The sequence below is a fragment of the Danio rerio genome, chromosome 13, assembly GCF_049306965.1.
Source record: "Danio rerio strain Tuebingen ecotype United States chromosome 13, GRCz12tu, whole genome shotgun sequence".
NCBI lineage: Eukaryota > Metazoa > Chordata > Actinopteri > Cypriniformes > Danionidae > Danio > Danio rerio.
In genome coordinates this window covers 44,534,685-44,558,286 of record NC_133188.1, presented here as the reverse complement: position 1 = coordinate 44,558,286, position 23,602 = coordinate 44,534,685, and the positions used below count along the sequence as shown (strand labels likewise).

At 35.8% G+C, this 23,602-nt stretch overlaps 1 protein-coding gene and 1 long non-coding RNA gene across 4 annotated transcripts in view; one reads left to right on the top strand and one right to left on the bottom strand.

Moving 5' to 3' along the window:
* The window catches only part of LOC141377057 (uncharacterized), a 98,793-nt gene extending 77,705 nt beyond the window's left edge, over window positions 1–21,088 (top strand). The window contains exons 4-6 of one of the 2 annotated variants that reach the window (XR_012388913.1): window positions 6,992–7,053; window positions 8,485–8,636; window positions 20,162–21,088. This is a non-coding gene — a long non-coding RNA (uncharacterized lncRNA). The remainder of the gene's footprint in view (window positions 1–6,991; window positions 7,054–8,484; window positions 8,637–20,161) is intronic. The other variant, XR_012388912.1, reaches the window with a different exon arrangement.
* dkk1a (dickkopf WNT signaling pathway inhibitor 1a) lies at window positions 10,187–22,479 on the bottom strand. 2 transcript variants are annotated; one of them, XM_073920025.1, is made up of 4 exons: window positions 22,311–22,479; window positions 13,044–13,185; window positions 12,793–12,951; window positions 10,187–10,953 (listed from the first exon to the last, which is right to left on the bottom strand). In XM_073920025.1, the coding sequence occupies exons 2-4, from the start codon at window positions 13,072–13,074 to the stop codon at window positions 10,703–10,705; spliced, it is 441 nt and encodes a 146-aa protein (XP_073776126.1). In that variant the 5' UTR covers window positions 13,075–13,185; window positions 22,311–22,479; the 3' UTR covers window positions 10,187–10,702. The 2 variants fall into 2 exon arrangements, with proteins under 2 accessions (XP_073776126.1, NP_001268729.2); NM_001281800.2 differs by lacking the exon at window positions 22,311–22,479 and adding an exon at window positions 13,866–14,083.
* Between the last annotated feature and the right edge of the window lie 1,123 nt (window positions 22,480–23,602).

Here is a 23,602-nt window from a genome sequence, read left to right as displayed (position 1 = left end):
TATGTATACATGTGTGGAATGGTTGTATTTGTGTATATATGTATGTGTTATTTTAAATTTTTTATTATTTTTATTTTGTTTGTTTGTTTTGTTCCCACTGGTTTTACGACCCTAAAAAAAACTAAGTACAAAAAAAAAAGATTTTAAATATCACCAAATTAGCAGTTTTCTGTGATTCTTGTATTTTTTTCATTTATTTATTATTTTGAATCGCATTATGGGACCTCGATCTTTTCTCTTAACAACTTTTGAGGTTGAAAACTTTTTAAAAAGTGACATTTGTTGACATTTTTTTTAAAAAATTTGAAGTGATATATAATCCTTATTGGTCAAACATCAAAAGTCAACAGAGGAGAAATCAAGGTCCTTTAATGCAATTCATAAACAAAAATAAAGGAAAAACATTCAGGAAACACAAAATGTGGAAACTGTTTATTAACGCCTATGCCTACAGTATACATACACTCACCAGCCACATTATTAGATGCACCTTACAAGTACCGGGTTGGACCCTTTTTTGCCTGGAAATATTCCTCAGAGATTTTGCTCTATATTGACATGATAACATCACGCAGTTGCTGAAGATTTGTCAGCTGCTCATCTATGATGTGAATCTCCAGTTCCACCACATCCACCACAAGATGCTCTATTGGATTGAGATCTGCTGACTGGAGGCCGTTTGAGTACAGTGAACTCATTGCCATGTTCAAAAAACCAGTCTGAGATGATTCACGCTTGATATCCTGCTGGAAGTAGCCATCAGAAGATGGGTGGTCTGGTCACGATGCTCAGTTGGTACTGATGAGCCCAAGGTGTGCAAAAATTTTGAATTGCAGCAGGTCATCTTGACCATGTCTACATGCGTAACTGATCACTGGCTGATCAGAAATTTGCCTTAACGAGCAGTTGGCGAGTGTACATAATAACATAATAAAGTGGCCAGAGAGTGTTGATTGACAGACAGACTGTAATAAATGCAGGGTTCCACACAATTCATTCAGGTTGTTCCAACACAAATCAATTACTTTGATTGTATAAATGGATGGAGGGACGGATGAATGGATGAACCACATGATGCTAAATTAAGAGCACATTTTTATTGTTCACTGTCCCTTTAAAAGGAGCGCGTCCAAATAGTAAAACTATATGGCACACAAACACCACACAAAGCTGTAGACACATGCACACAGAGCTGGCGAGCTGATCTGCAGTGTAACTGAACGCTCTTCTGCGGTTTTGTTTGGACTTGTTTCTGAGTAATTTGCTCATTTGGCTGAGATTGGAGGTGAGTAACTTTGACAGTTACTCAGAAGAACAGCTCAGAAAACCAAAACTACACACTGAGAGATGACACGATTTGTGCGTGTATGTGTGTGTGTGTGTGAGAGAGAGAAAGAGAGAGAGAGAGTGTGTGTGTGTGTGTGTGTGTGTGTTTCCTCCTCAAGGCTCCACGCGCACAGTTAAAATAGTCAGTTTTGGTGAGCTCTCGAATCTGTGACGCCTGACATCATTAAACTGATCTGGCTGTCTGTAATTTTCAGCCACAGTGTCTGTCAGTAGAGAGAGAGAGACAGACAGCAGGGTCAAGGGACAGAGAGAAAGGTTACATTTCGCGTAAAGAGCATGAAGGAGTGGAAAACTCACTCTTTTATGATCCTGTTAATGAAGAGCCTTGTTCTGACATTCACCAGCCGCTCCAGAGATGTGGACAGCACTGATCCTGTGATTCCAGTCATGAAAAGCGGGCCTAAAATCACACACTTAACCCTTTGATGCTCAGCATGAGTTTATAGTGACTGGCTGAGGGTTTTGTGTGTGTGTGTGTGTCTGTGTGTGTCTGTGTGTCTGTCTGTCTGTCTGTCTGTGTGAGTGTTTGTTTTTGCCATACCTTTGCAAGAAATTAATTCCATTGTTCAATATTCTCCAGAAACTTGTTTTTGATTATTGCATTCTTTGCTTTTTATATCTCTTTTCTAACATTTTAAACGGGACCTATTATGCCCTTTTTAACAAGATGTAATATAAGTCTCCGATGTCCCTAGAGTGTATATGAAGTTTCAGCTCAAAATAGCACACAAATAATTTTTCATAACTCATCGAAACAGGCAGCATGGTGGCGCTCACAGTAAGGTCGCTTGTTCAGGCTTCAGCTGGGTCAGTTGGCATTTCTGTGTGGAGTTTGCATGTTCTTCTCATGTTGGCATGGGTTTTATCCGAGTGCTCTGGTTTCCCCCACAGTCCAAAGAAATGTGCTACACGTGAATTGGGTAGGCTAAATTGTCTGTAGTATATGTGTGTGTGAATGAATGTGTATGGGTGTTTCCCAGTGATGAGTTGTAGCTGGAAGGGCCTCCGCTGCGTGAAACATATGCTGGATAAGTTGGCGGTTCATTTCGCTGCGGTGACACCAGATTAATAAAGGGACTGAGCCAATAAGAAATTAATGAATAAATTAATTTTACTAAAACTTTTAAACTCAAAATACAAAAAAGTCAACAAAAGTCAATTTTTTAATATATGAACACATGGGCTTCAGAGTAAATCGATTGTTATTCAAGGGAAGAAATACTGTTTACAATAGAATCCTAATTCTTTATTTTTGTTGTGTAGCTGAATCTCTGCTGTGGAGTGGATTTCTTTTAGTGCACATGCACTGGACTTATTTCACACAATGTACTTCTTGTGCTCAAATAAATCATTCATACTGTACTTTTCTGCTTATTATTTTAAAATTAAAGAGCTGGTGGTATGTGAAAAGACTAAAACAGTTGTGTTAGAAACCAAATGTGTGGTCTTCAGACTGCTTCTCCACAAACAATGCGAGGGAGAAAATCACAAGACATTGTCTCAGAAAAATAATTCCAGAAATTTCCTTTTGCATGATATTGGCATCAAATTTAAAACATCACTCAGGAGATGTTGACCTATTACTTTTCTGTGTTGCTCCAGGGGCCCGTTTTAGAAAGGAGGTTGTGAAGTGAAAACTCAGAGTATTTTAACCCTGAAATGAGAGAAACTCTAGGTTTTCTGTTTCAAAATGGCAGGCTTGTTAAACTCGAGAAAGCAGGGTAAGTCAAACCTGTTTCTAAAGAGAGGTAACTTTAACTCAGAGTCAGCTACTGTGGTAAATTACTCTGTTAACCTAACCTGGTCAGGAGCAGGTTTTATTCTCTAAACTCGGAGTTCTGTCGGTCTCCTCCCCTTTTTTTTTAAAGACGAAGCGGTATTTCTCGCCTTAGCCTTACGTTTCCACCCACCTATTTTAATAAGCATTATAGAGATGCGCATAAAAATTATTGATGGAAACGTCATGATTCACATAACTTTTGAAAATATGCATTGAAAAGATGCACATAAACTACGATGGAAGCACTTTTACTGAACAAATTACAGTATGTACATTAAAAAAAGGTTGGTTATAAGAGACCATATGATGATGAAAATGTGTGAATGGACAAACCAGCAGGCTGAGCACACTGTACACGTCTTAAATGGTGATTTGGTCATTCTAAAACGCTTCAACCGTTTCAGTATTAATGTTATTATATTATTAGTGACCTATAGAGCGTCTGGAGCGTGTAGGGCATCTGTTTACCGCGTGTCATGGCTTCAAACACCCCTATGCATTCATTGTGTGCCAGCAATGTCTTCTGAGGCGCAAGAACATTTGTTAAATAAAGAAAAGATTGACACAGCTTCTTCTACCACAGTAAATTCTGTTTTTACTGTTGATATTTGGCGCCTGTTTAATCAGGAAGTGACATTTTTGTTCTCTTTGACTCGTTGGGTGGAAACAATGCTTTATTCGCCCATCATTTATGCGTTATTCCAGTTTTGCACATACATTTAATTAGTATATTTGGATGGAAACAGCTATTGCCTACATTTCAGTCACACAAAGAACAAAGTCAGGTACGAGAATGGCTTGTCCATTTTTAATGAATAATTAGCTTAAATTCACTGACCTTCAACAGGGACATGTACTGTAACTAGATTAATTGGATTATTATTATTTCTGAAAACTATTGTTTAGTTCTGCTTAAATTCGAAATGTCATATCAGCCTCTGTCACTTGACCAAAAAAAGGCAGACACACAAGTGCACTTCTAAATCTATTAAAACTGATTAACATGTATAAAAGTGGAAAAATATGTAATAATTTGATAAACGTCACACATAATATTACTTATTTTGTTATACTTAAATATTTAAATGCTTTAAATGTAAAATTACACATTACCTTGAGCAACTGTTTTCCCACACTAACTATCTCTGTTTCACTGATGCTTTGGTGTTGCTTTTTTAAATATATGGTCATATTTGCTATAACTTTGCATGAGCACATCAAGTTCAGCAGGAGAAAGAAATGCTGATCTCTTTTTTAAGATGTTGCCATAGTCACTCGTAATGTCTGCGCTCCATTGATTATGCCTTTTTAGGGGTGTTGTGTGCGCGCTTTACTCTGAGTTGGTCTACTTGTAGTTGATTGACCTTGACCTGATCAGCTGTTCTGAAACCGAAAACTCTGAATTTTAAAATTCTGATTTTAAATTTCAAGTTTAAACTCTGTGTTGGTTGAACCTCCTTACTGAAGCAGGCCCCAGGAATGATTTCACATATTTGTTCATGAAATAATAAAATGTTTAGTGCGGTGCAATTTCTTTTTACATTACTTAAGCATCCATAACTTTTTTTCCATTTTGAGCATTAGAAACTGTAGATGATGGATAATAAAGCCGAGAGTGACTTCTTTCCAAAGACACATAAACTGTGAATGTAGACCAAATTATTCAGCAACTGTAAATGTTTTAGTTTGGGAGGGTCATTTTTGAGAAATTGCATTTGACGGTGAGGGAAAGACGGACACCGATATAGGGTGCTTTCACACGTACCTTATTTATTTTGATTAAATCGCAGTAGAGTTTGTTTTCCCTTTTGGTACGGTTCGTTTGGTGAGGTGAGAATGCAGCAATCGTACTCGAGTGCGTACCAAAAGTGGACCAAATAAGCGTACCGAGACCTGCTTGAAGAGGTGGTCTTGGTACTCTTTTAAACGAATCCTGGAGCGGTTCGTTTGTGGTGAGAATATGATTCATACTAAAACAGGTCCAACCATTAAATGTACTGTGCATTTTGTACTAATTCAGCTGCCGTAGGCCAATGCGCTGTGCATTATGGGATATGGAGGAAAAATATTTGTTGACAGCGCTTTACCAACAAAGAGAGAGAGGGGGGGGGATATTACCTGATGGATCGTTAGTAATATTTCCGCAAGATGACCATGTCGCAGTTTAGCTAGATTAATTCACGCATCCACCTGAAGTGACATGCGATGCATTGAAACACTGTTTCCCAGCCGCGGCCGCGCTTCATTCTCGAAATGTATAGTTTGTCTAAAGCAGGGATACAATCAGTCAGCGCAGTCGTCCATCCATAGTAAAAATGACATTTTGTTTTGTTTACTTTCGGGAGTTCACTGGCCTTTTCCCGCACGTGAATTCTGACCAATCAATAAGCAGTTTAGGAAATATGTTCAACAACATCTGGCCAATGAGAGATGTGGATTTTGTCAGATGACTGCATTTTGGTTCGTTTCAACTGGCCCGGACCAAAGCCAGCAGTGTGGTGTGAAAAATGACCCAAAGACGGCAGAAAATGCAACAATGTATCATTTATTACCCTTGGTCCGCACCAAATGAAGAGAACTACAGATGTGAAAGCACCCTTAGTCTCAGAAAAATTTTACAGAAATCTCATTTTGCATGCTATCGTCATCAAATTTAAAAATATAAACTCATAAGACACTTGGCTTTCAAGTCCTATTTTTCTAGGACATTAACGTTTTCCTGTGTTTGTATATGCAAAACAAATATTGAACACAATATTTTTTTTTCATAACTTCATGATGTATAACTTTTTATATTTTTCAACATGTAACTTCCTTTTACCACAGTAAAGCTCAAAGTGCCTTCTTTCCAGTGATACCCAGTTTGTGTTTGTAGCTTACTGGAGTCAGATACTGTTACTATTTAAAGTTAGCAAGGTGTAAATTCCCAAAATTGAGTGCTGGCTAAAACTGCAGAGTTGAATTTTCAACGTCAAAAGTCAACAGCAGTTATCCAGATCCCATAATGTATTTCATAGCCATAAATAAACAGAAAACACCTGTGAACCACGACGTGAAAAGGCAATCAAAGCTCAATTTTTGCAGCCATTGTATACTATTGATATCTGGAAGACAGTCCATAATCTGAAGCTGATTATAACAAACCTATAGTGTAGTCAAAGCTGGCGTTAATGAATCCAGAAGTTTGCCAATACTGCTCTATATGTGTATGCGTGCCAAACAGGCTACATAATAAAGTAATTAAAGGGTCAGATATCTCTATGATTAACCTGCAATTGGGGCCTGACTGCAGGACTAATTAGAAGTTAGCCAGACACACCAAAGGTTGTCGCAGCTGATCCTCTTGTACTTCCTCGGGATTCTCCTCGTTTGATATCCTCCTGTCGGCTTTGTACTTCCCTGCTGTTTGGGCCCATTGAGGCTTTCATGTGGTCAGGTGTTTTTCTGCAGACAGGGATAAAGAGACCCAGAGGATTACGGCTCTTTAGCAGAGCTCTGAGCTTGTTTGTTTGCTATGATAGCTTCCGCTAGGGGTCTCGCAAAACTGCATCAGAAATGAGATTTCTTTTTTTTTTATGTCAGGAATAATGCTTTCAGTTGTTTTTGTTTCCATAGATTACCTTAGATAATTCACTGCTCATCAGTTTATCCACATGCATGGATCAAAATGTTCAGTTTTAACAGTATGTTCACACAAACATATATTGTTTGGGCCGTTCCTTTACACAACTGCTTATTGGGGCCACCAAATTTTAACATCGGCTTTCATTTGAACACAGACCCACAGTTTTCTCTGTATATACACACAAATAAGTGTGATTTTGTGAAAATGGTGACTCATGTGATTGTGTATTATGCTTTCAGGTGTTGTGTTGTTCAAATCAAGAATGGTGGACTTAAAGCTCGGACTATAAGGCCAACTATTAGTATGTACAGTGATTTTAATCAATGTTTTGTGTATTGTTTTAAAAATTGTTGTCTGGATATTAAAACCTTTCCATTTGTAACTACACCATTAAACACATTTCACAATGTAAACATACTCTAAGGTCCTTGAATGAATTTCTTATTGTAAAAAGATTGAGAAAATCTAAATGAAAAATGATTTGACAAATATTCAATTATATTGAAAGTTTACCGTATGCAGGAGGTATGCATCAGTTACAACAAGACCTCAATTTTAAAATCATTGTAGCCCTTTTTTGTGAGTTTTCATATTTCAAAGTAGCAAATAGATATTTTAATGGCATTGAAACTTATGCAATTGCCATGGAAGCCTATAAAGAAAATGTACAGTGATTGCTCCGAGCATTTCCACTTGAAAGCTCCAAGTGCTCTTTCTGTTTAGTATTTTGTTTTTATAAACTAGAATAGAAGTGAAAATGCTCTGAAATGTATATTATTGTGATGGAAAGTTCACAGAATGTGTCAATTTTTCCCTTTTTAAACCGAGCTCTGTGCATTGAACTACTTCACATTTTTCACATTTACATTTATTCATTTAAGAAACTTTTTTTTTGTCCAAAGCAACTCCACTACACACAAAATATAGAATTTTTTTGCTATGTCAGGGTTTCTGAATGATGCTTTACCTGCTGAAAAAAGCAAACAGTGTATGTCATTAGACTGTGTATATATACAGTTGAAGTCTGAATTAATAACCCTCCTGAATTATTAGCCCCCCCTGTATATTTTTCCCCAATTTCTTTTTAACAGAGAGCAGATTTATTCAACACATTTCTAAACATAATAGTTTTAATAACTAATTTCTAATAACTGATTTATTTTTATCTTTGCCATGATGAAAGTAAATCATATTTGACTAGATATTTTTCAAGACACTTCTATACAGCTGAAAGTGACAATTAAAGGCTTAATTAGGACATTTCCTTGCTCTGTTAAACATAATTTGGGAAATATTAAAAAAACAAAAAAAAAAGGGGGGGGGGTATAATTTTGACTTTAACTTATCTATACATACACAGTAGGGCTGCACAAAATATCATTTTAGCATTGATAACGCAATGTGATCATTCGCAATAGTCACATCATGAGTATGCATTATTAAGTCTGGGTTATAATTTTTCATTTCGCAAGTGTTTTTTGAGGCCTTTGACTGTGTGGGGGTTTTAAAAACATTCAGGCCTAAGAAATTGTACCGTCAGAAACTTTTTTAATTTAAGAAATTATTAGTTTTATTCAATTGTTTATAAAACGAAGACTATGCAGTCTTGTTTTAAATTTTATTATTTTATACCTGTCAAACCTGCCAATTTTCCCAGGAGTCTTCCGTATTTCAGACCCAACTCCAAACACCCTCCCGTTTTGTTATTTGACTCTTGTAATTTCTCCCCTAGGTTGCCAACTTTGGTATAGTATCTGATCACAGCGGCCACCCGGAACCTTCTTCATAGTACAGTTACTAACACCACAGTACAGTTATTAACCTGCCCGCCTCGCAACAGTCCGCCCCACCACCAGTCTCCTGGAGTTTCAGAGACAAATGCTGGTAGGTATGGATTATTCAATTACTGTATACCTGAATACATAGGAATACAATTTGACTAATGGGAAAACAATAAGGGCTCTATTTTGACGGTCCATGCGCAAAGTGCAAAGCCCAGGGTGCAAACGCATTCAGGGCGAGTCAGAATCCACTTTTGCTAAAATAAGGAAGGAAGAATCCGCTTTGTGCCGTGGCGCATTGTCTTAAAGGGTTGAGCTTATTTTCTTAAGTTATAGGTGTGTTTTGAGAATAAACCAATCAGAGTCTCATCTCCCATTCCCTTTAAGAGTCAGTTGCATCGCACCATAGCGCATTTGCTATTTACATGACGTAAAGTAAGTGTAAGTGGAAAAACTGAGCACTTCACTAGCCAGAAAACAGTTAAACAGAGCATCTGCAGCGCGAAAATGAGAAATAAATTATTAACTTTCACTTTCGCTCTTGTGGATAGGGAAACCTTGTATGCACAGACATCAATTAGCCTATAAATAATTAATTTAGTTTGTTAAGCGCAAATATTTGTTTCAAGACTATTTCTAAATTCAGTTCTAATTTCCAAAAAACTAATAAATAAACAAAAATAACAAAGTGTGGTTAAAAAACTGTTATATTCTAATACACATGCTGTGCCCCATATGGTCTAAAACCTGACAGGTGGGCAACTCTAAGCTTGTTTTTAATAAAACAAATATAAATATGCATAAAATAAATAATACTGCTAATAATAATAACATTATACAAAAGCAAATTGTTATAAATTAACTAAAAAAGCCTCCTGAGATGAAGGCATGAAGGCAGTAGTTTTTATCTTTATGCAGGCTAGAAAATAATGTTTTGTAATATTTTAATCCTTTATATTTATAATCTATATATATATATATATTCTTATTATATCCTATATATATATCCTTAATATTTAAATTCTTTTTCATATGTAAAGATATTTGCGTATTGCTCTACATCTTGTGTGTATTAAGCAGTGTGTAAGCGAGACGCACAACTAACGTGCTCTGCGCTGGACAATAGACCGGCTTTGTTCTGGTCTAAATAGCAATGCGCCAGCAATACACCTTAACACGCCTCCCTTTTTAGACCAGAACACCTATGGGCACACATAGAAGCGCAAATGTATTTACTATTTAAACAGCGTAGCGCAAAACATCAAAACGACTTTTGCGCCAAGCTGAAACTAGCAATCAACAATTGCATTCCGCCACATTGCGCCAGGTGTACGATAGGGCCTTAAAACTCTGTTCATTTAATTTGTATCTTTTTCATTATTAAACTTTTATGTGCTTTTCTTTTTTCTTATTTACGTTTCTAATATTTTACGTATACGCACTCCCTTACAGAATCATCCCAATCAATCTAGAATTATACATTCTTTCCAAATAGAGATATTGGAATCATCTAGTGAAATTGTATTCCTATCGCAATATATATCGCAGAATAAAAAATATCGCAATGCTCAATTTTTCCAATATCGTGCAGCCCTAATATATAGAGTATATATAAACATCCTAAAGTGGTTTCTTTAGGTTGCAGTTGTGGCATTATGAATCGTAAAAATCCATTTATTGTTGTTATAGTCATTTCACTTATATATATATATATATATTTGAACCACACAAATATTTTTACAATATGTTCGAAATAAAAATCGAGTACTGATAACCATCTAAATCATATGGCTTGCACATTTACAATATTGATGTGTTTGAATCATGAAATGCTACGTTTACAGGATCCATATGCTCAGTGTTAAGTGCAATTTTTGACTACGTATTTACAATACAGTAATTTACTGCAAGAAGAATAAGAAGTTCCTTATAAAGGGAAACAAAAGCATTCTGCCTTTTGTGATGACCCGGGGAAAAAAGTCTTAAATAGCAGAGTGTACAACAAGAAACATCCGTACGGTGCAGTTTCTCTGCATCCGTCCGGGAAATACGATCAGTCCTTTCAATGGCGCATCCTTCCGTGGAATCAGTTTTCCTTTGCTGCATGTGTGTCTGCATGCGTGTTGTGTCTGTATGTGTGTGTGTTGAGCACAAAGCGAGTCTGCAGGGTCAGCGCGGTTGGCAGGTGTGGAGGTTTCGGCTTTCCGCTCCGGGTTTTTCTCTCTGGCCTCTGCAGGTCAGGCCGGAGCCGCAGTCGCAGCGCTGGAAGATCTCCAGACCGTGAGCTCCTTTCCTCCGGTGGCGCGTGCAAACTTGTCCCTCTGTCAGCACCGGCTTACAGATCCGTGACCAGAAGTGTCGAGCGCAGCAGAGCCCTTCCAGACAGTCTGAAGACCTCAGACACGTCTCACCCTCGCCTCCTGACAGAAAACAGACAGAGCAAACGTCAGATCTGCATTCAGAGACGTGCTGGAGAAGAGCAGCTTGAGAAGATCAGAAGATACTGTATGAGACCAGATGTGAAAGAGACTAGATGAGAAGAGACCAGAGTAAGAAAGATGAGAAAATTACGTCTAAAAAAGAGATAAGATATGATATAATATGATGTGAAAAATGTCTTTGTGAGGTGCATATAGAGAGAAGAAACAAAAAAGAAAATGAAGAAACAGTGAGACATGATGAAAAACATGAGGAAAAATAACAAGAACAGATAAATGAGAAGTTACAACTAGAGGAGATGAGATAATAAATTGAGAAGAAATTAGGACGGAACAAGAAACACATGGCAAAAGACAAAAGGAAGAAACAGTTGAGACATGTCGAGAAACAAGAGAAAAACAACAACAACAACAACAACAAGCAGATGAGAAGAAAGAACTAGAAGATATTAGACCAGATTTGGTGAGTTGTAAAGAAAAGAAAAGACACAAAGAAATGAAACAGTAAGGAAAAAATAATATGAGACAATAAGGAGGGAAGGAACTTAGAGGAAAAAATGAAGCAAGAGGAGAAATGAGAAAAGACGAGATGATTTGAGAAGAAAACAGAAAAAGAGATGAGAAACAATGTAAGGAGAAATAAGAATAGAAGAGAAAAGATGATAAAAAAAGAGAAGACAAGAATATAGAAGTAGATGTTTCACAAGAAGTCAAGAAATCAGGCGGTGAGACAAAAGGAGAAAAAATGAGACATGACAAGAATCATTAGATTAAATAACAAAACAGATGAGAAAAATGTCAACAAGGAAAGAAACTAAATAAGCTGGGAGAAAATATATGTGAGGAGGAGGAGACGAAGAAGTGAGACAATAAGGACAAAATAATATGAGACAATAAGGAGAAAAAGTGAGACATGACTAGAAATTAGATAAAATAATAAGAACGACAGATGAAAACTAGAAGAGACAGAAATTTGAGTAGAAATTATAAGAGGAAAGGAGCTTAGAGGAAAAAATGAGGAAGCAAGAGGAGAAATGAGAAGAAAAAACACGAGATGATTTGAGAAGAAAAAAATATGAGAAGAAATGAGATGCAAATTGAGGAGAAATGATAATAGAACAGACAAGATGAAAAGAAAAGAGACAAGAATATAGAACTATAGATGTTTCACAAAAAGTGGATAAATGAGAAAAGAAATGAGGTGAGACAAAAAGGAGAAACAGTGAGACATGAGAAGAATCATTAGATTAAAGAGCAAATCAGATGAGACGACGTGATAAAAAGGTAAGAAACTAAATGAGATATGACAAAATATAGGAGGAGATATGAAATGAGACAAAAAGAGAAATAATTGAGACAAGATGAATTGAAAACAGGAGAAAAGACAAGAAACTAAATATAAAAAAGTTGAGAAGAAATAAAAGACAAGAAACGAGTGAAGAAATGTGAAGAGATCGGAAGAGGAGCAAATATGAGACAATACAAGAAACAAGACAAGAAGAAAGAAGATCAGAAACTAGAAAAGAAGAGACAAGATGAGAAGAAATGAAAGACAACACAAGAAGAAAAGACAGAAGAGAAGAGACAAGATATGAAATGAAGAATCAGATCATGTGAAAAAACAAGATGAGACAAGGAGAATCGAGAAAAGAAATGTGAAGAAACAAAACCAAAGTAAAAAGAGAAGAACAGAGACAAAAGGTGAAGAAAGAAGTTTAGACAAGAGGAGATACGCAAGGAGAAACATGACAGAAATAACTTAAAAGAGACAAGATGAGGAGAGAAAGGTGTAATCAAGAAGAGAATAGACAGATTTGAGACCTTTCTGTGTCTGCTGTGGTTTTGACAGGACTGTGGTTCTCCTGGGATGTGTGAAGTTCTGCCCACGTGTTACAGCCACACCAGACACATCTGTGTTGCCACCCGGTGGACTGGCGTCAGCAGACCCGACAGCAGCTGCATCAGCAAGCTGACACACACCTGAGAAAGAAACACGATAGGAGAAATGAACCTTCATGCATGCTGTTGAATAAACTAGTTCCAAGACACAAAAAAAGATCCTGCGTTTGTACCGTTGATGCATCGGTTTCCAGCGCAGCACATTCCGTCACGAGCGCAGCGCTTCCTCCGCTTGCGGCACGACAGACAAACTCCACGCGAGCCGTTACAAAACTCACCGATGCTGCACTCCGAGTCAGCGGAGCAGTGCGGAGACTGTGGAAAAGCAAATCACACACACTTAATTTAACCCTTCAACAGGCATCATAACCACCTGGTTAACCCCTTTTTTAATAGAATGCACCCTAAAGTGATAGTTCACCCAAAAATTACAGTTCTGTCATCGCTTACTCACACTTTTACTTGCATCAAAACTTTGAGTTTCTTTCTTCTGCTGAGCACAAAAGAAGATATTTTGAAAAATGTTGTAATCGTTGACTTCCATAGTAGGCCTATTTGTTTTATAGATGTCAATAGTTACAGGTCTCCATTTTTCAAACAATCTTCTTTTGTGTTCAACAGAAGACAGAGACTCGTAAAGGTTTGGAACCACTTGAGGGAAAGTAAATAGTGAGTAAATATTCAACTATACCTTAAAATCCTTTAATGCGCTCATTTATAGCACTTAAAGTAGGCTGAAAAAATAAGATTAGATTTGCTAAAAAAAGAAAAAGAGTAAGTGGTTGCAAACAATTTATACGGGCTGATTTTAAACAAATTAAGTTGACCATTATTAAATTTAATTTGTTTTAATTCAGCTCATATACATTTTTTGTTACCACTTACTTTTAAAAATAGGTAAATCCATGAAAATTTAGAAAGAGTTAAGAACGATCTCTAAATAAGTCCTCTTTTAAATCCCCGTGGTTTTTTCATCATCCTGAGAGTGCACGTACCGGCGGAGCGTCGCTGTCTACGGTGCCGGTGACCCGCGGGCTCGCGCTCACCGCGTCACTCGGGCTGGATGCAGCGGGCAGATGCCTGATGGAGTTCCGTAACACAGATCCAACTTGAGCATCCACTGTGATTCCTCCCCAAACCGCGAGATACACAGTCAAAACGGCGAGCAGTGACAGCATGTTCCTCATGATCTCCTCTGCCAGTGTGTCACGCGTATTGTCCAAACTCCACAGCACTTCATGCGTTTCCAAGAGTTTTATACACGCGGGACTGTTTGTATATTCCCGCCCCTTTTAAATGACTGTCAAACACGCTCCCCAGAACACCACCTCCCCTCCCCTCCTCTCCCCTCCCCTCCCCTCCCCTCCTCGCCTGCGCAGACCTGCTGCTGGAGACACTTTCGTCTGCGCATACAAGAAAATTACTCCAGATCATACCTGGGCATTTTATCTTGAAGTAATTGGTTTATAAAAATCTAATACAAGTGACAATGCCCAGGTCTGATAGTCAACATAAGTCTACATTATTTTGCTGTTAGTCCGCATAAATGTCATAAATAACCTATAATACAATTGATTATGAATGTATATTCAATAGTGAATTTATTGAGTCTTCTACATTTTATTGTCTCATTGTAAAGTTTCATCTACTGTATAAATATATAATTTATCAAAATATAATATAATAATAATAAAAACAAATTGTTATTATTATATGATTATGATTATGATTATTATTACTATTATTATTATTATTATTATTGGTATTATCATCAGCAGCATCATTATTATTATTATTATTATTATGGTTGTTGTTATTGTTATTATTATGATTATTGTAATGATTATTATTAATAATAATAATAATAATAATAATAGTAGTAGTAGTAGTAGTAATAGTAGTAATAATAATAATTGTTGTTGTTGTTGTTATTATTGTTATTATTATTATTATTACTAATATAATTATTATTATTACTATTTTGACAGAATTGAGTTAACCGGTCTGTAAAAGCACCAAGTTTCTAAATGGCACCTTTTGGAAAATGAGTTACCCTTCCTTGCTCCTGATGCTTTGCAAACCAGGCTCATGAATATTAACCAACCACGCCGAATACAGTTGCGAAACCTCATGAATATTGCCAAGCCACGCCCATCTCGTAATTGGGATTGTTGAATTTCTGCTGCGTCTTTCGCAATAGCTGTGCGTAATTACCGTCGCGCCCCCTCAGAAACAGACTGACAACTTAAAGTGCTCAAAGTGGAATTTAAAGGATATCATTATACACGACTGTACCTGTCCGCAGACCTCCGTAAACTGGGTCTAGAGCTTAAACCTGATCGTTTTTCTGTCAGCACATAAAAATAATATGCACGTTAATGCATCACGTGTTTATCTAAATTACTGCAATAAAAAACACGCCTTCCTCTTCAATTAAATGAAATGCATCTTCTCCTATGGTAAAACAGCAGGGTTTATTAGCCCATTATAATATGAAGCTTGCATTTCAACACATTGTCTAAGTTCATACACTGTAAAACCCAATAAGTTAGGGTAACTCAAACCATTTCAAGAAACCCATTGCAACAAACCATTTGAGTTCGAAAACCAATTCTAATGAGTACCGTGAACTTAATCCGTTTGAGTAAACCGAGCAATTAGAGCACTGTACAACCCAGTGAATAAAGAGAACTTAAATCAACTGGGTACTGTAAAACCCAATAAGTTAAGGCAACTCAAACCGTTTGAGGAAACCGATTGCTACAAACCATTTGAGTTAAAAAAAAAAAAATAATAATCAATATGAGTGGTGTGAACTTACTCAATTTAAGTTGAAGTAAGGAGGTATTTAATTAACTCATTACCTTCAACACTGAGTTCAAAACTCTTTTTAAATGTGTAGAATTAACTTTCTGTAAATTTTGAGTTAACTACACTCATTTACTTTGATAAAGTTGACTGTTGGGTTTTACAGTGTATGACAATACTTGCTAATATTTGTCTGATTATTTATCTAAATTGGCCTTTTAAAGATTCTTTACAAGACTACTGCTTCTTTAAAAGTCATATAGTATCATTTCTGTTAGAAAAAAACTTTTTGTTTGTTTGTTTGTTTGTTTGTTTGCATTACTACAAAACACATTTTTGGAACTACCAGTTACTATGAGTAACTATTATATGAGTGAATTGTAGACTATTTTTGTCATTCATACACTGTAAAGAATTAATTAGTGTTAGGATTGGGAAAACATGAAGGGATTAAGTTAATTTATTAGTTTTACCATTTTAAGGATTGAACAGAAACAACTTGTGTTGTGTTGTGTTGTGTTGTGTTGTTTCAGTTCATTTTAAATAAGGAAGTGGGAACAAACATCATTTTTGAGTGTATTCTATACTAAATGTTTTGTAGAAAGCTCACATTAATGCTTTTCTGATCGTTTTACGTCCTTTAATTCAGCATTATTTATTTATTATTATTATTTTTATTTTCAACATTGTTTTTTTCAGTAGGCTACTGAGCAGTTTGTTATTAGATATAGATGATGATTAGAGATTACAGATATGTTGAACTTATTCAAAGCAATTAATTGGCTTTATTATTTTTTTTTTTTTAAGTGAGTACATTTAGCAGAAATATTAAAATCATGTTGTCAGCTTCCTAGTTACAACGGCTTCACTTTATTTTTTAAGTCATCTTGTTGCTTTTAAGGCAATGTGTTTACATACTTTTTGATATTGTGAGATGGTCTGAAGTTATTTTCGAGGTCTTCAGATGACTGCTGTTTGTTTTAATCTCAAATTAAACAGTGGACTGCTGCCCTCTACAGATCACCGGGCTTCATTGAAAAGTTTAAAATATTTAAACATGACGTTTCCTTATTTCAGCAGCTTGACGTTTAGTAGAGGCAATCCACATACTTCTTTGCCAAACATAAATCATATTTTTTTCATATGAATGATTAACAGACAGTTAATTTGTGTCACCACCTAGGAGGGAAAAAATAACAGACTGACAGGGTCATAACTGCAGCCATTTACCGCTGTGGCTGCAGTACACCCAGCTGCCACCAGGTAATGGCGAATCAACAATACATCAGAGACGCACCTGCGTTTTTAAACTACTGACAGATTGCAAGGGTGAAACTTCATACAGGAATATGGGCTCAAACTATTTAATTCCGCCAAAATATATAAAAATATCAATAGGACAAGAACACATAATTTGAAGGGCCTTGCATTTATTTAACCCTTGCAGACCTTGTACAAGTCTTGTAGATGTTTTTTTTTTTTTTTTGGCTGAAAATATTAGAGAAAATATTAGAGAAAAAACTTAAAAATAATGCTCTTTTTAAATTGATGAGTAAATAACTAATGTTCTCCACTGCTGCAGACATTATAAGTGCTCAGAGGAGTCTGGGCTCACCTTTCGGAGCATTCTGATCAGTTACTGTTCTTGAAGAAAATATATTAATCTAGTGGGAATGCAAGATTTTGCATGATTAAAAATAAACCAGGACTGAGCATAAAATACATCAAATAAGTTGGCCAAGTTGCAATAAGTGTCTTTAGTTTACCGAAAACTAGAAAGCAATAAATTGCTATTTTGACTGTTTTCTAACATACAGTTGAAGTCAGAATTATTAGCTCCCCTGTTTATTTTTTTCCCCAATTTCATTTTACCAGAGAGCAGATTTTTTCCAACACATTTCTAAACATAATAATTTTAATAACTCATCTCTAATAACTGATTTATTTTATCTTTGTCATGATGACAGTAAATAAAATTTTACTAGATATTTTCCAAGACTCTTCTATACAGCTTAAACTTAACTAGGTTATTTAGACAGGTTAGGGTAATTAGACAAGTTATTGTATAATGATGGTATCTGGAAGGATGGTATCTGTAGCCTATCGAACAAAGTATAGCTCAAGGGGGCTAATAACTTTGACCTTAAAATGTTTTTTTTTTTTAATTGAGATGCTGCTGCTCTGACTAATTTAGAGATGAACCCTTTCAGTCACAAACATATCTCTGCATTTTTCAGTTTGTTGGACAGCTGTGTGCTTGTTTTACAAAGCTGCAATAAACATGTGCTTCTATTGAAAGAAATGCATCTTATAACTTTTTGGTGCATTTTTTACCCTTCATTTACAAAATCTTTGATATATTCGATATCTCATGGTTGGTTTTCTTGTGATCAAATTTCTTATTACACAGCCATGTACTATGAGTCATTGACAGTTGGTAAATACACTGCAAAAATTATTTCCCTTTTTATTGTTTTTGTCTTGATTCTAGTCCAAATATGTAAAAATTCTTAAAGAATAAACATTTTGTAGACAGATTATCAGTCAAAATGATGTGGGCTTTTCATTAAAAACCTAAATAATCTGCAAATTTGAGTAAGTAAAAGAATATTGGTTTTAAATAAGATTATTTGACTTATCTCTCTATCAGATTAATTTGTTTGCTTTAGAGAAAAAAAAAATCACCTAATTCAGAATTATTTCTGAAAACTGAATTTCTTTTCTAGATATTTAGTAATATGCTAGATATGCAAATATGTCTAGAAAATGCTTCTTGATTTAATTTGATTTTGATTTAGATAGAGTTTTTTAGATATTTGAACTAGAAAATACAAAAAACTAAATGTAAGTAAAGCATTTCTTGCAGTGGTAAAATTTAAATCTATTTTAAAAATAGATCTGTGACTTTATTTCTGCTATTCATGACTGGTGGAATCTTGACTGAATGATAATAAGAAGAATGCTATTAGCTACTTCTAGCCATGTTTATTTTTGTCAACATTAATTACAGCTGAGATTAATGTTTTGTGTCTAAATGTGTGTCAAGTAGTCTTTTAAAAGGTGGGATCAATAGGCAGTGGTTTCTGCAGAATATCTAGAATTGTCTTAAAGGTCCAGTGAAATTAAAATAACATTATTTAGATATTAGTAGCAGTATGTTAGACTTCAAGGATATCTATACGCTAGTGTGGTACAAAACAATGACCATATTCACATTTAGAAAATGTAAAACCGATACAAAGATGTAAAACTTGCAGTTTGTCACTTTCGCCTAAATTAATCTTTTTTTTTTTACATCACCTCATACTTCAGTTTCTCATCAAATCTTCTGACCAATCAAATGCTCCCTAGTGTCTGACATGCACTGTGAAAAGTAAAGATGCTTCAAGTACCCTGTTGAGTACTCAAGGAACTTCAAAATGTATTTTAAGTGCCTCAAAAGCTCTCACAAAGGGGTTCCTTGAGGAACCACCACTGACAGTCTTTGCAGTACTTGCAGGACCCTTTTGCAGTAACTGGGATCCTAAAAGCACTTTTTGTCAATACTGAGGTTCTGGAGTTACTGTTTCCTTACACTAAGACCTCGAAGCATTTTGAAAGTTATTGGAGGAACTCAAATTTAAAAAAAGAGTTACTGTAAGATCTGTAAACTTATATAATGGTTCCTGGTAGATCTCTCTTCTAAAAGCTAGCACTTATAGGAACCAAGAGATTTTTTTGTCATAATTAAATAGGACAATTGTGGAGACCAGAAAATGAGATGGATGTTCATTTACTTAATATTTTCTTATTTATTTATGCCCCACCCCCTTCAGGACACTTCTCATTGGCTGTTCATTTGTTGAGCTCAACCACTCTCACTGGCAGAGCTGTAAGGAAACAAAACTCTATTGGCTCTTTTTAAAGGGAAGGAGCTTCTCTATACCCCTCTCTTCATGTTTCAGTTGAGATTACGTCAAACATTGAATATAAATGCACATTTCAACGCACTTCTTGGGTCCTTAAAACATATTTTTTGATGTAAGCAACACAGCTACAGCAAATAAAATTGATAGTGTGTGTTTTAAATTTAAAGTGTGCGAATAATCAAGGATTGACGATAGTTTGTCATATTGTTTGCACCAAGGGGGTCCAAAATAAAATTCTGCTTAGGGCCCCCTGAAGGCTTGGGCCGGCCCTGACTCACTGTAAATTATATTTAGAACTATTGCTGTAAACAAACAGGTGCCTGGCCAAAGTGATATTTTACATATAAATGTGCAGTTTACCACATAGCATTCTCACAGTATGGAAAGTATTAATTACTATACTGTTACTATGCTAATAATTATGTGAACATCCACATTCTGTCATTCTAAAATTACATTTTGTGATCCAACAGGAATAATGTTTTTGAAAATGACACAGTATTATGGTGACATTTGAATATGTATTTGATATAGGCTTAATATTGACATTGCTGTTTTATATTTTTAACATACAGGGCCATTGGAAAACCACACAGCTACAATGAAGATGGGAATCCTTGAAACAGAACGCAACAGCAGCAGCAGCATGAACTTTAGGAGCCCTGTCAACTGTGCTGAATGACCATTAAAAATGTGATTTCATAAGTTCAGATTATCTTTTGTAGAATGAAAGTATTCAGGTGACAACCATAAACAATGGTTAAAGTAACCTCACAAAAATACTCACATTTCATGCTGTTTTTTTATTTTTATTTTTTTATTTTTGCATATATTTGGGATATATATGAAGTACACTTCAGCTCTATGTATTGACCTTATTCCTCACGTAAGAGCAGGCGCAGCCATTTGAGTCTTTTTGGCTTGAGATTTCCGCTCTCATTCACTTCCATTGATTTTTAGACGTTAAAACAGCTTGTTATGATGCTTAATGTTGCAAACTGATATTTTCTTATTATATTATTCTGCTTTGTCTGTAGAGTCATAAACACACTAGTTTGTAGAGCAAGTAGTTTGTCTGTTTTCTGCTGTTTATTATTCCTAGTCATTTCTCCCATAGGGCACTTTCATGTACTATAATTGCATCTGTGACTTTAAGACGGAAAACAGGTGGCATGATGGGAAGTTTTGTAATGTTACGGAGTTCATACACACAAGAGAAGTAAAGAGTGGTGGTAAAATGTAATGTTATGTGCGATCTATAAATAAATATTTGATGATAAGACACACATACATAAGAGGCACTAAATCGAATGGTCTAAAACAAATCGCAAAGACGAGGGCACTTCCACCTTAAAGAATGAGGTCAATTTTAGGAGAAATAAACATGCTAGAATTTATACGGTACACTTTGTTGAAATGTGTAATGTATTTGTTATTCTAAAGTACTTTTACAACAGTGTCTCTTTAATAAAAAAGATAAATAAATGTGGCAGTGTTTAGTGTATTATGATTTTGTATATTCTATTATTCATTTTCTTTCGGGACAACGAGGAATAAACAATTCAGTAAAGTTGCTTTAGCAATGTTTACCAAAATACAATTTACCAATATACATTTTTGAATTAGGTGAAATCAAAAAAGCTTGCTACACACAATCTAAAATATTCAATTGGGCCAATAACATGATTGGGCAGACTTGATGGTTTTTTTAATTGGCTCAACATATTATTTCTCATTGAGCTAATGTTGACAGGCTGTTGCCACAATTGAATTTAGATGTGACCAGTCACTAGAAAATTTAGTTTGGGGAGTAAATTATATTTAAATTTATTTAAATCAATATTATATTTATTCATTTTTACAGCGTATAAATAATCAGATTTTTTATTTATAACATATTTTAACATCATGTAAATATTATACAATCAAAACATTTCTTAAATTATTTAAATATTTGTTTTATTTATTGTATGTTTTTGATTATTATGATTATTATTATTATGGCTTATATTACAGTTTTATTATAGTTTTCATAGTGCAATTTGTGGTGGATTGTTTTGAAAATCAGGTTAAAAGGGTAATAATAATTCCAGAATTGTTACTTTTATTTATAAATTATAACTTGATAAAAATCAACATAATAGAGGAAAAAGAAAAGAATTGCAGCCTCTTTTATATGTATTAAATAACAAATTTATTAATTGATTCATTTATTATGATGGTTGCTTCCACGAATCCTGCGACTTCCACATCTTCAGGTGATTCTGATGTACATCTGCTGTCCAGAATCAGCTGGTTTGTCTTAGTCGGGCATCTCCGCTGAGACCAGTCCACTATGGGTGACCCTACCGGTATCTGTGAAGTACCAGTGGCGAAGCTCTCAGCATCACTGATGCACACAAGCCCTCACAGCACGTCAAGCTGCAAACCACGTGAGGGACCCTAACCTAACCTACCCTACCCTAACAGACACCGCAAATCAGTAAACGCATCGAAACTCTCAGAAGAGTCCAGCGACCGACCAGCAACACGAGAACAACCGCGCAGAAAACCTCGACAACCACGCAGAAGACCACCTGAAACATCCTGAAGACCACCGAGCAAACCAAGAGCTTCAAGTCAACAACACCAAGAATCAATAAAAACAACCAATTGATGAAACAAAACATGCAAAAGGAAACTTACTGTGAACTTGCTCTACAACTATGTACACTATATACATACGCAGGCCTGCAGTGTGGTTCGGGACACTGTGAAGACTCAGCGTCTGGCCCTCTTTCTGCTGGGCTTCCTAGGCAGTGGCTCTCCACTGATGTCCACATGGACTCGAGGAGCCATGCTGTTCGGTCTGGATCCACATCTGTGTTCTGTAATGAGGATTCGTCCATCAGCCTGTACCGTCTCCTCCATTACAGGACACCTGAGTGCCTCCCACAGCCGCTGCTTGATCTCCAGGCCCAGCTGAAGGCTGTAGGGACGACTCTTGATCATGGGCTCCACCACAGAGCGGTAGATGTCCTGGTAGGCCTGAACGCTGTAGCCATGGATAGAGAGTGGCTCCTCCTGCTGTCCCACGTCCACTGAAGGCACCGAGGATGCTGGACGGATGTGGGGAAGGACAGCCGCGTTCTCCAGGTGACGCTCCTCCAGACCTGGGGAAGAGACACAGCTGTAAGTATGATCCAACCTGATCACAGCTGCAGGATCCTGAACAGACGGGACACCCTCCAGCAGGAAGTCCTTCAGGTGTGCTGGAAGACTCCTGGTTCGTCTGAGGCGCCGCTGCTCCATGAATATCAACTTTCCAAATCGGACAATCTGATGAAACTTGTCAAACTGGAGAGTTCAAAGAGCTCAAGTGATCAGATTCAGAGAGATGTGTTGATTTCAGTGTAAACTCAGGTTGCCGTGGTGACAGAATATTGGAGTCTTTTAAATGTAAACAACACTTGATCAGCAGAAAGTCAATCAGAGCAGTAGAGGAGTTCTTCTCTATTGCTTCTCTATTACACATTTTGTCATTTTTACACTAAAATAAGTAAATATAGTGTGAACTAAACTAAATGTGTAATACAGAAACATTAACACTTTTAGTTAAATTTGATTAAAATCAGTTGGGGTAAGCAGATATCCTGATAATTATTAATTATTATTATTTTATCATAACTAGGTCTAGATCCCAAAATAATAATAAAAACGAAAACATACATACAATTTTGTCTTTCTTTCTTTCTTTCTTTCTTTCTTTCTTTTCATAATTAATTTTTATCAAATTTTGTTGCAATCAAACTTTATTTAACCAAATTTCAAATACGTTTTTTTTATCTGATCATATTTTTGCATTAATTATTTCATTATTAGATTATATAAAACAAAATTACACTGTAAATAAAATAATTGTGGACACTGACAATTAAATATTGACTCAACAAATGACTTCAAAATAATAAGACCCAAACGAAAAAAAAAAATCCACTATTAATTTTAGCTGATGGTCTGAAGTAAAAATGAAAAAT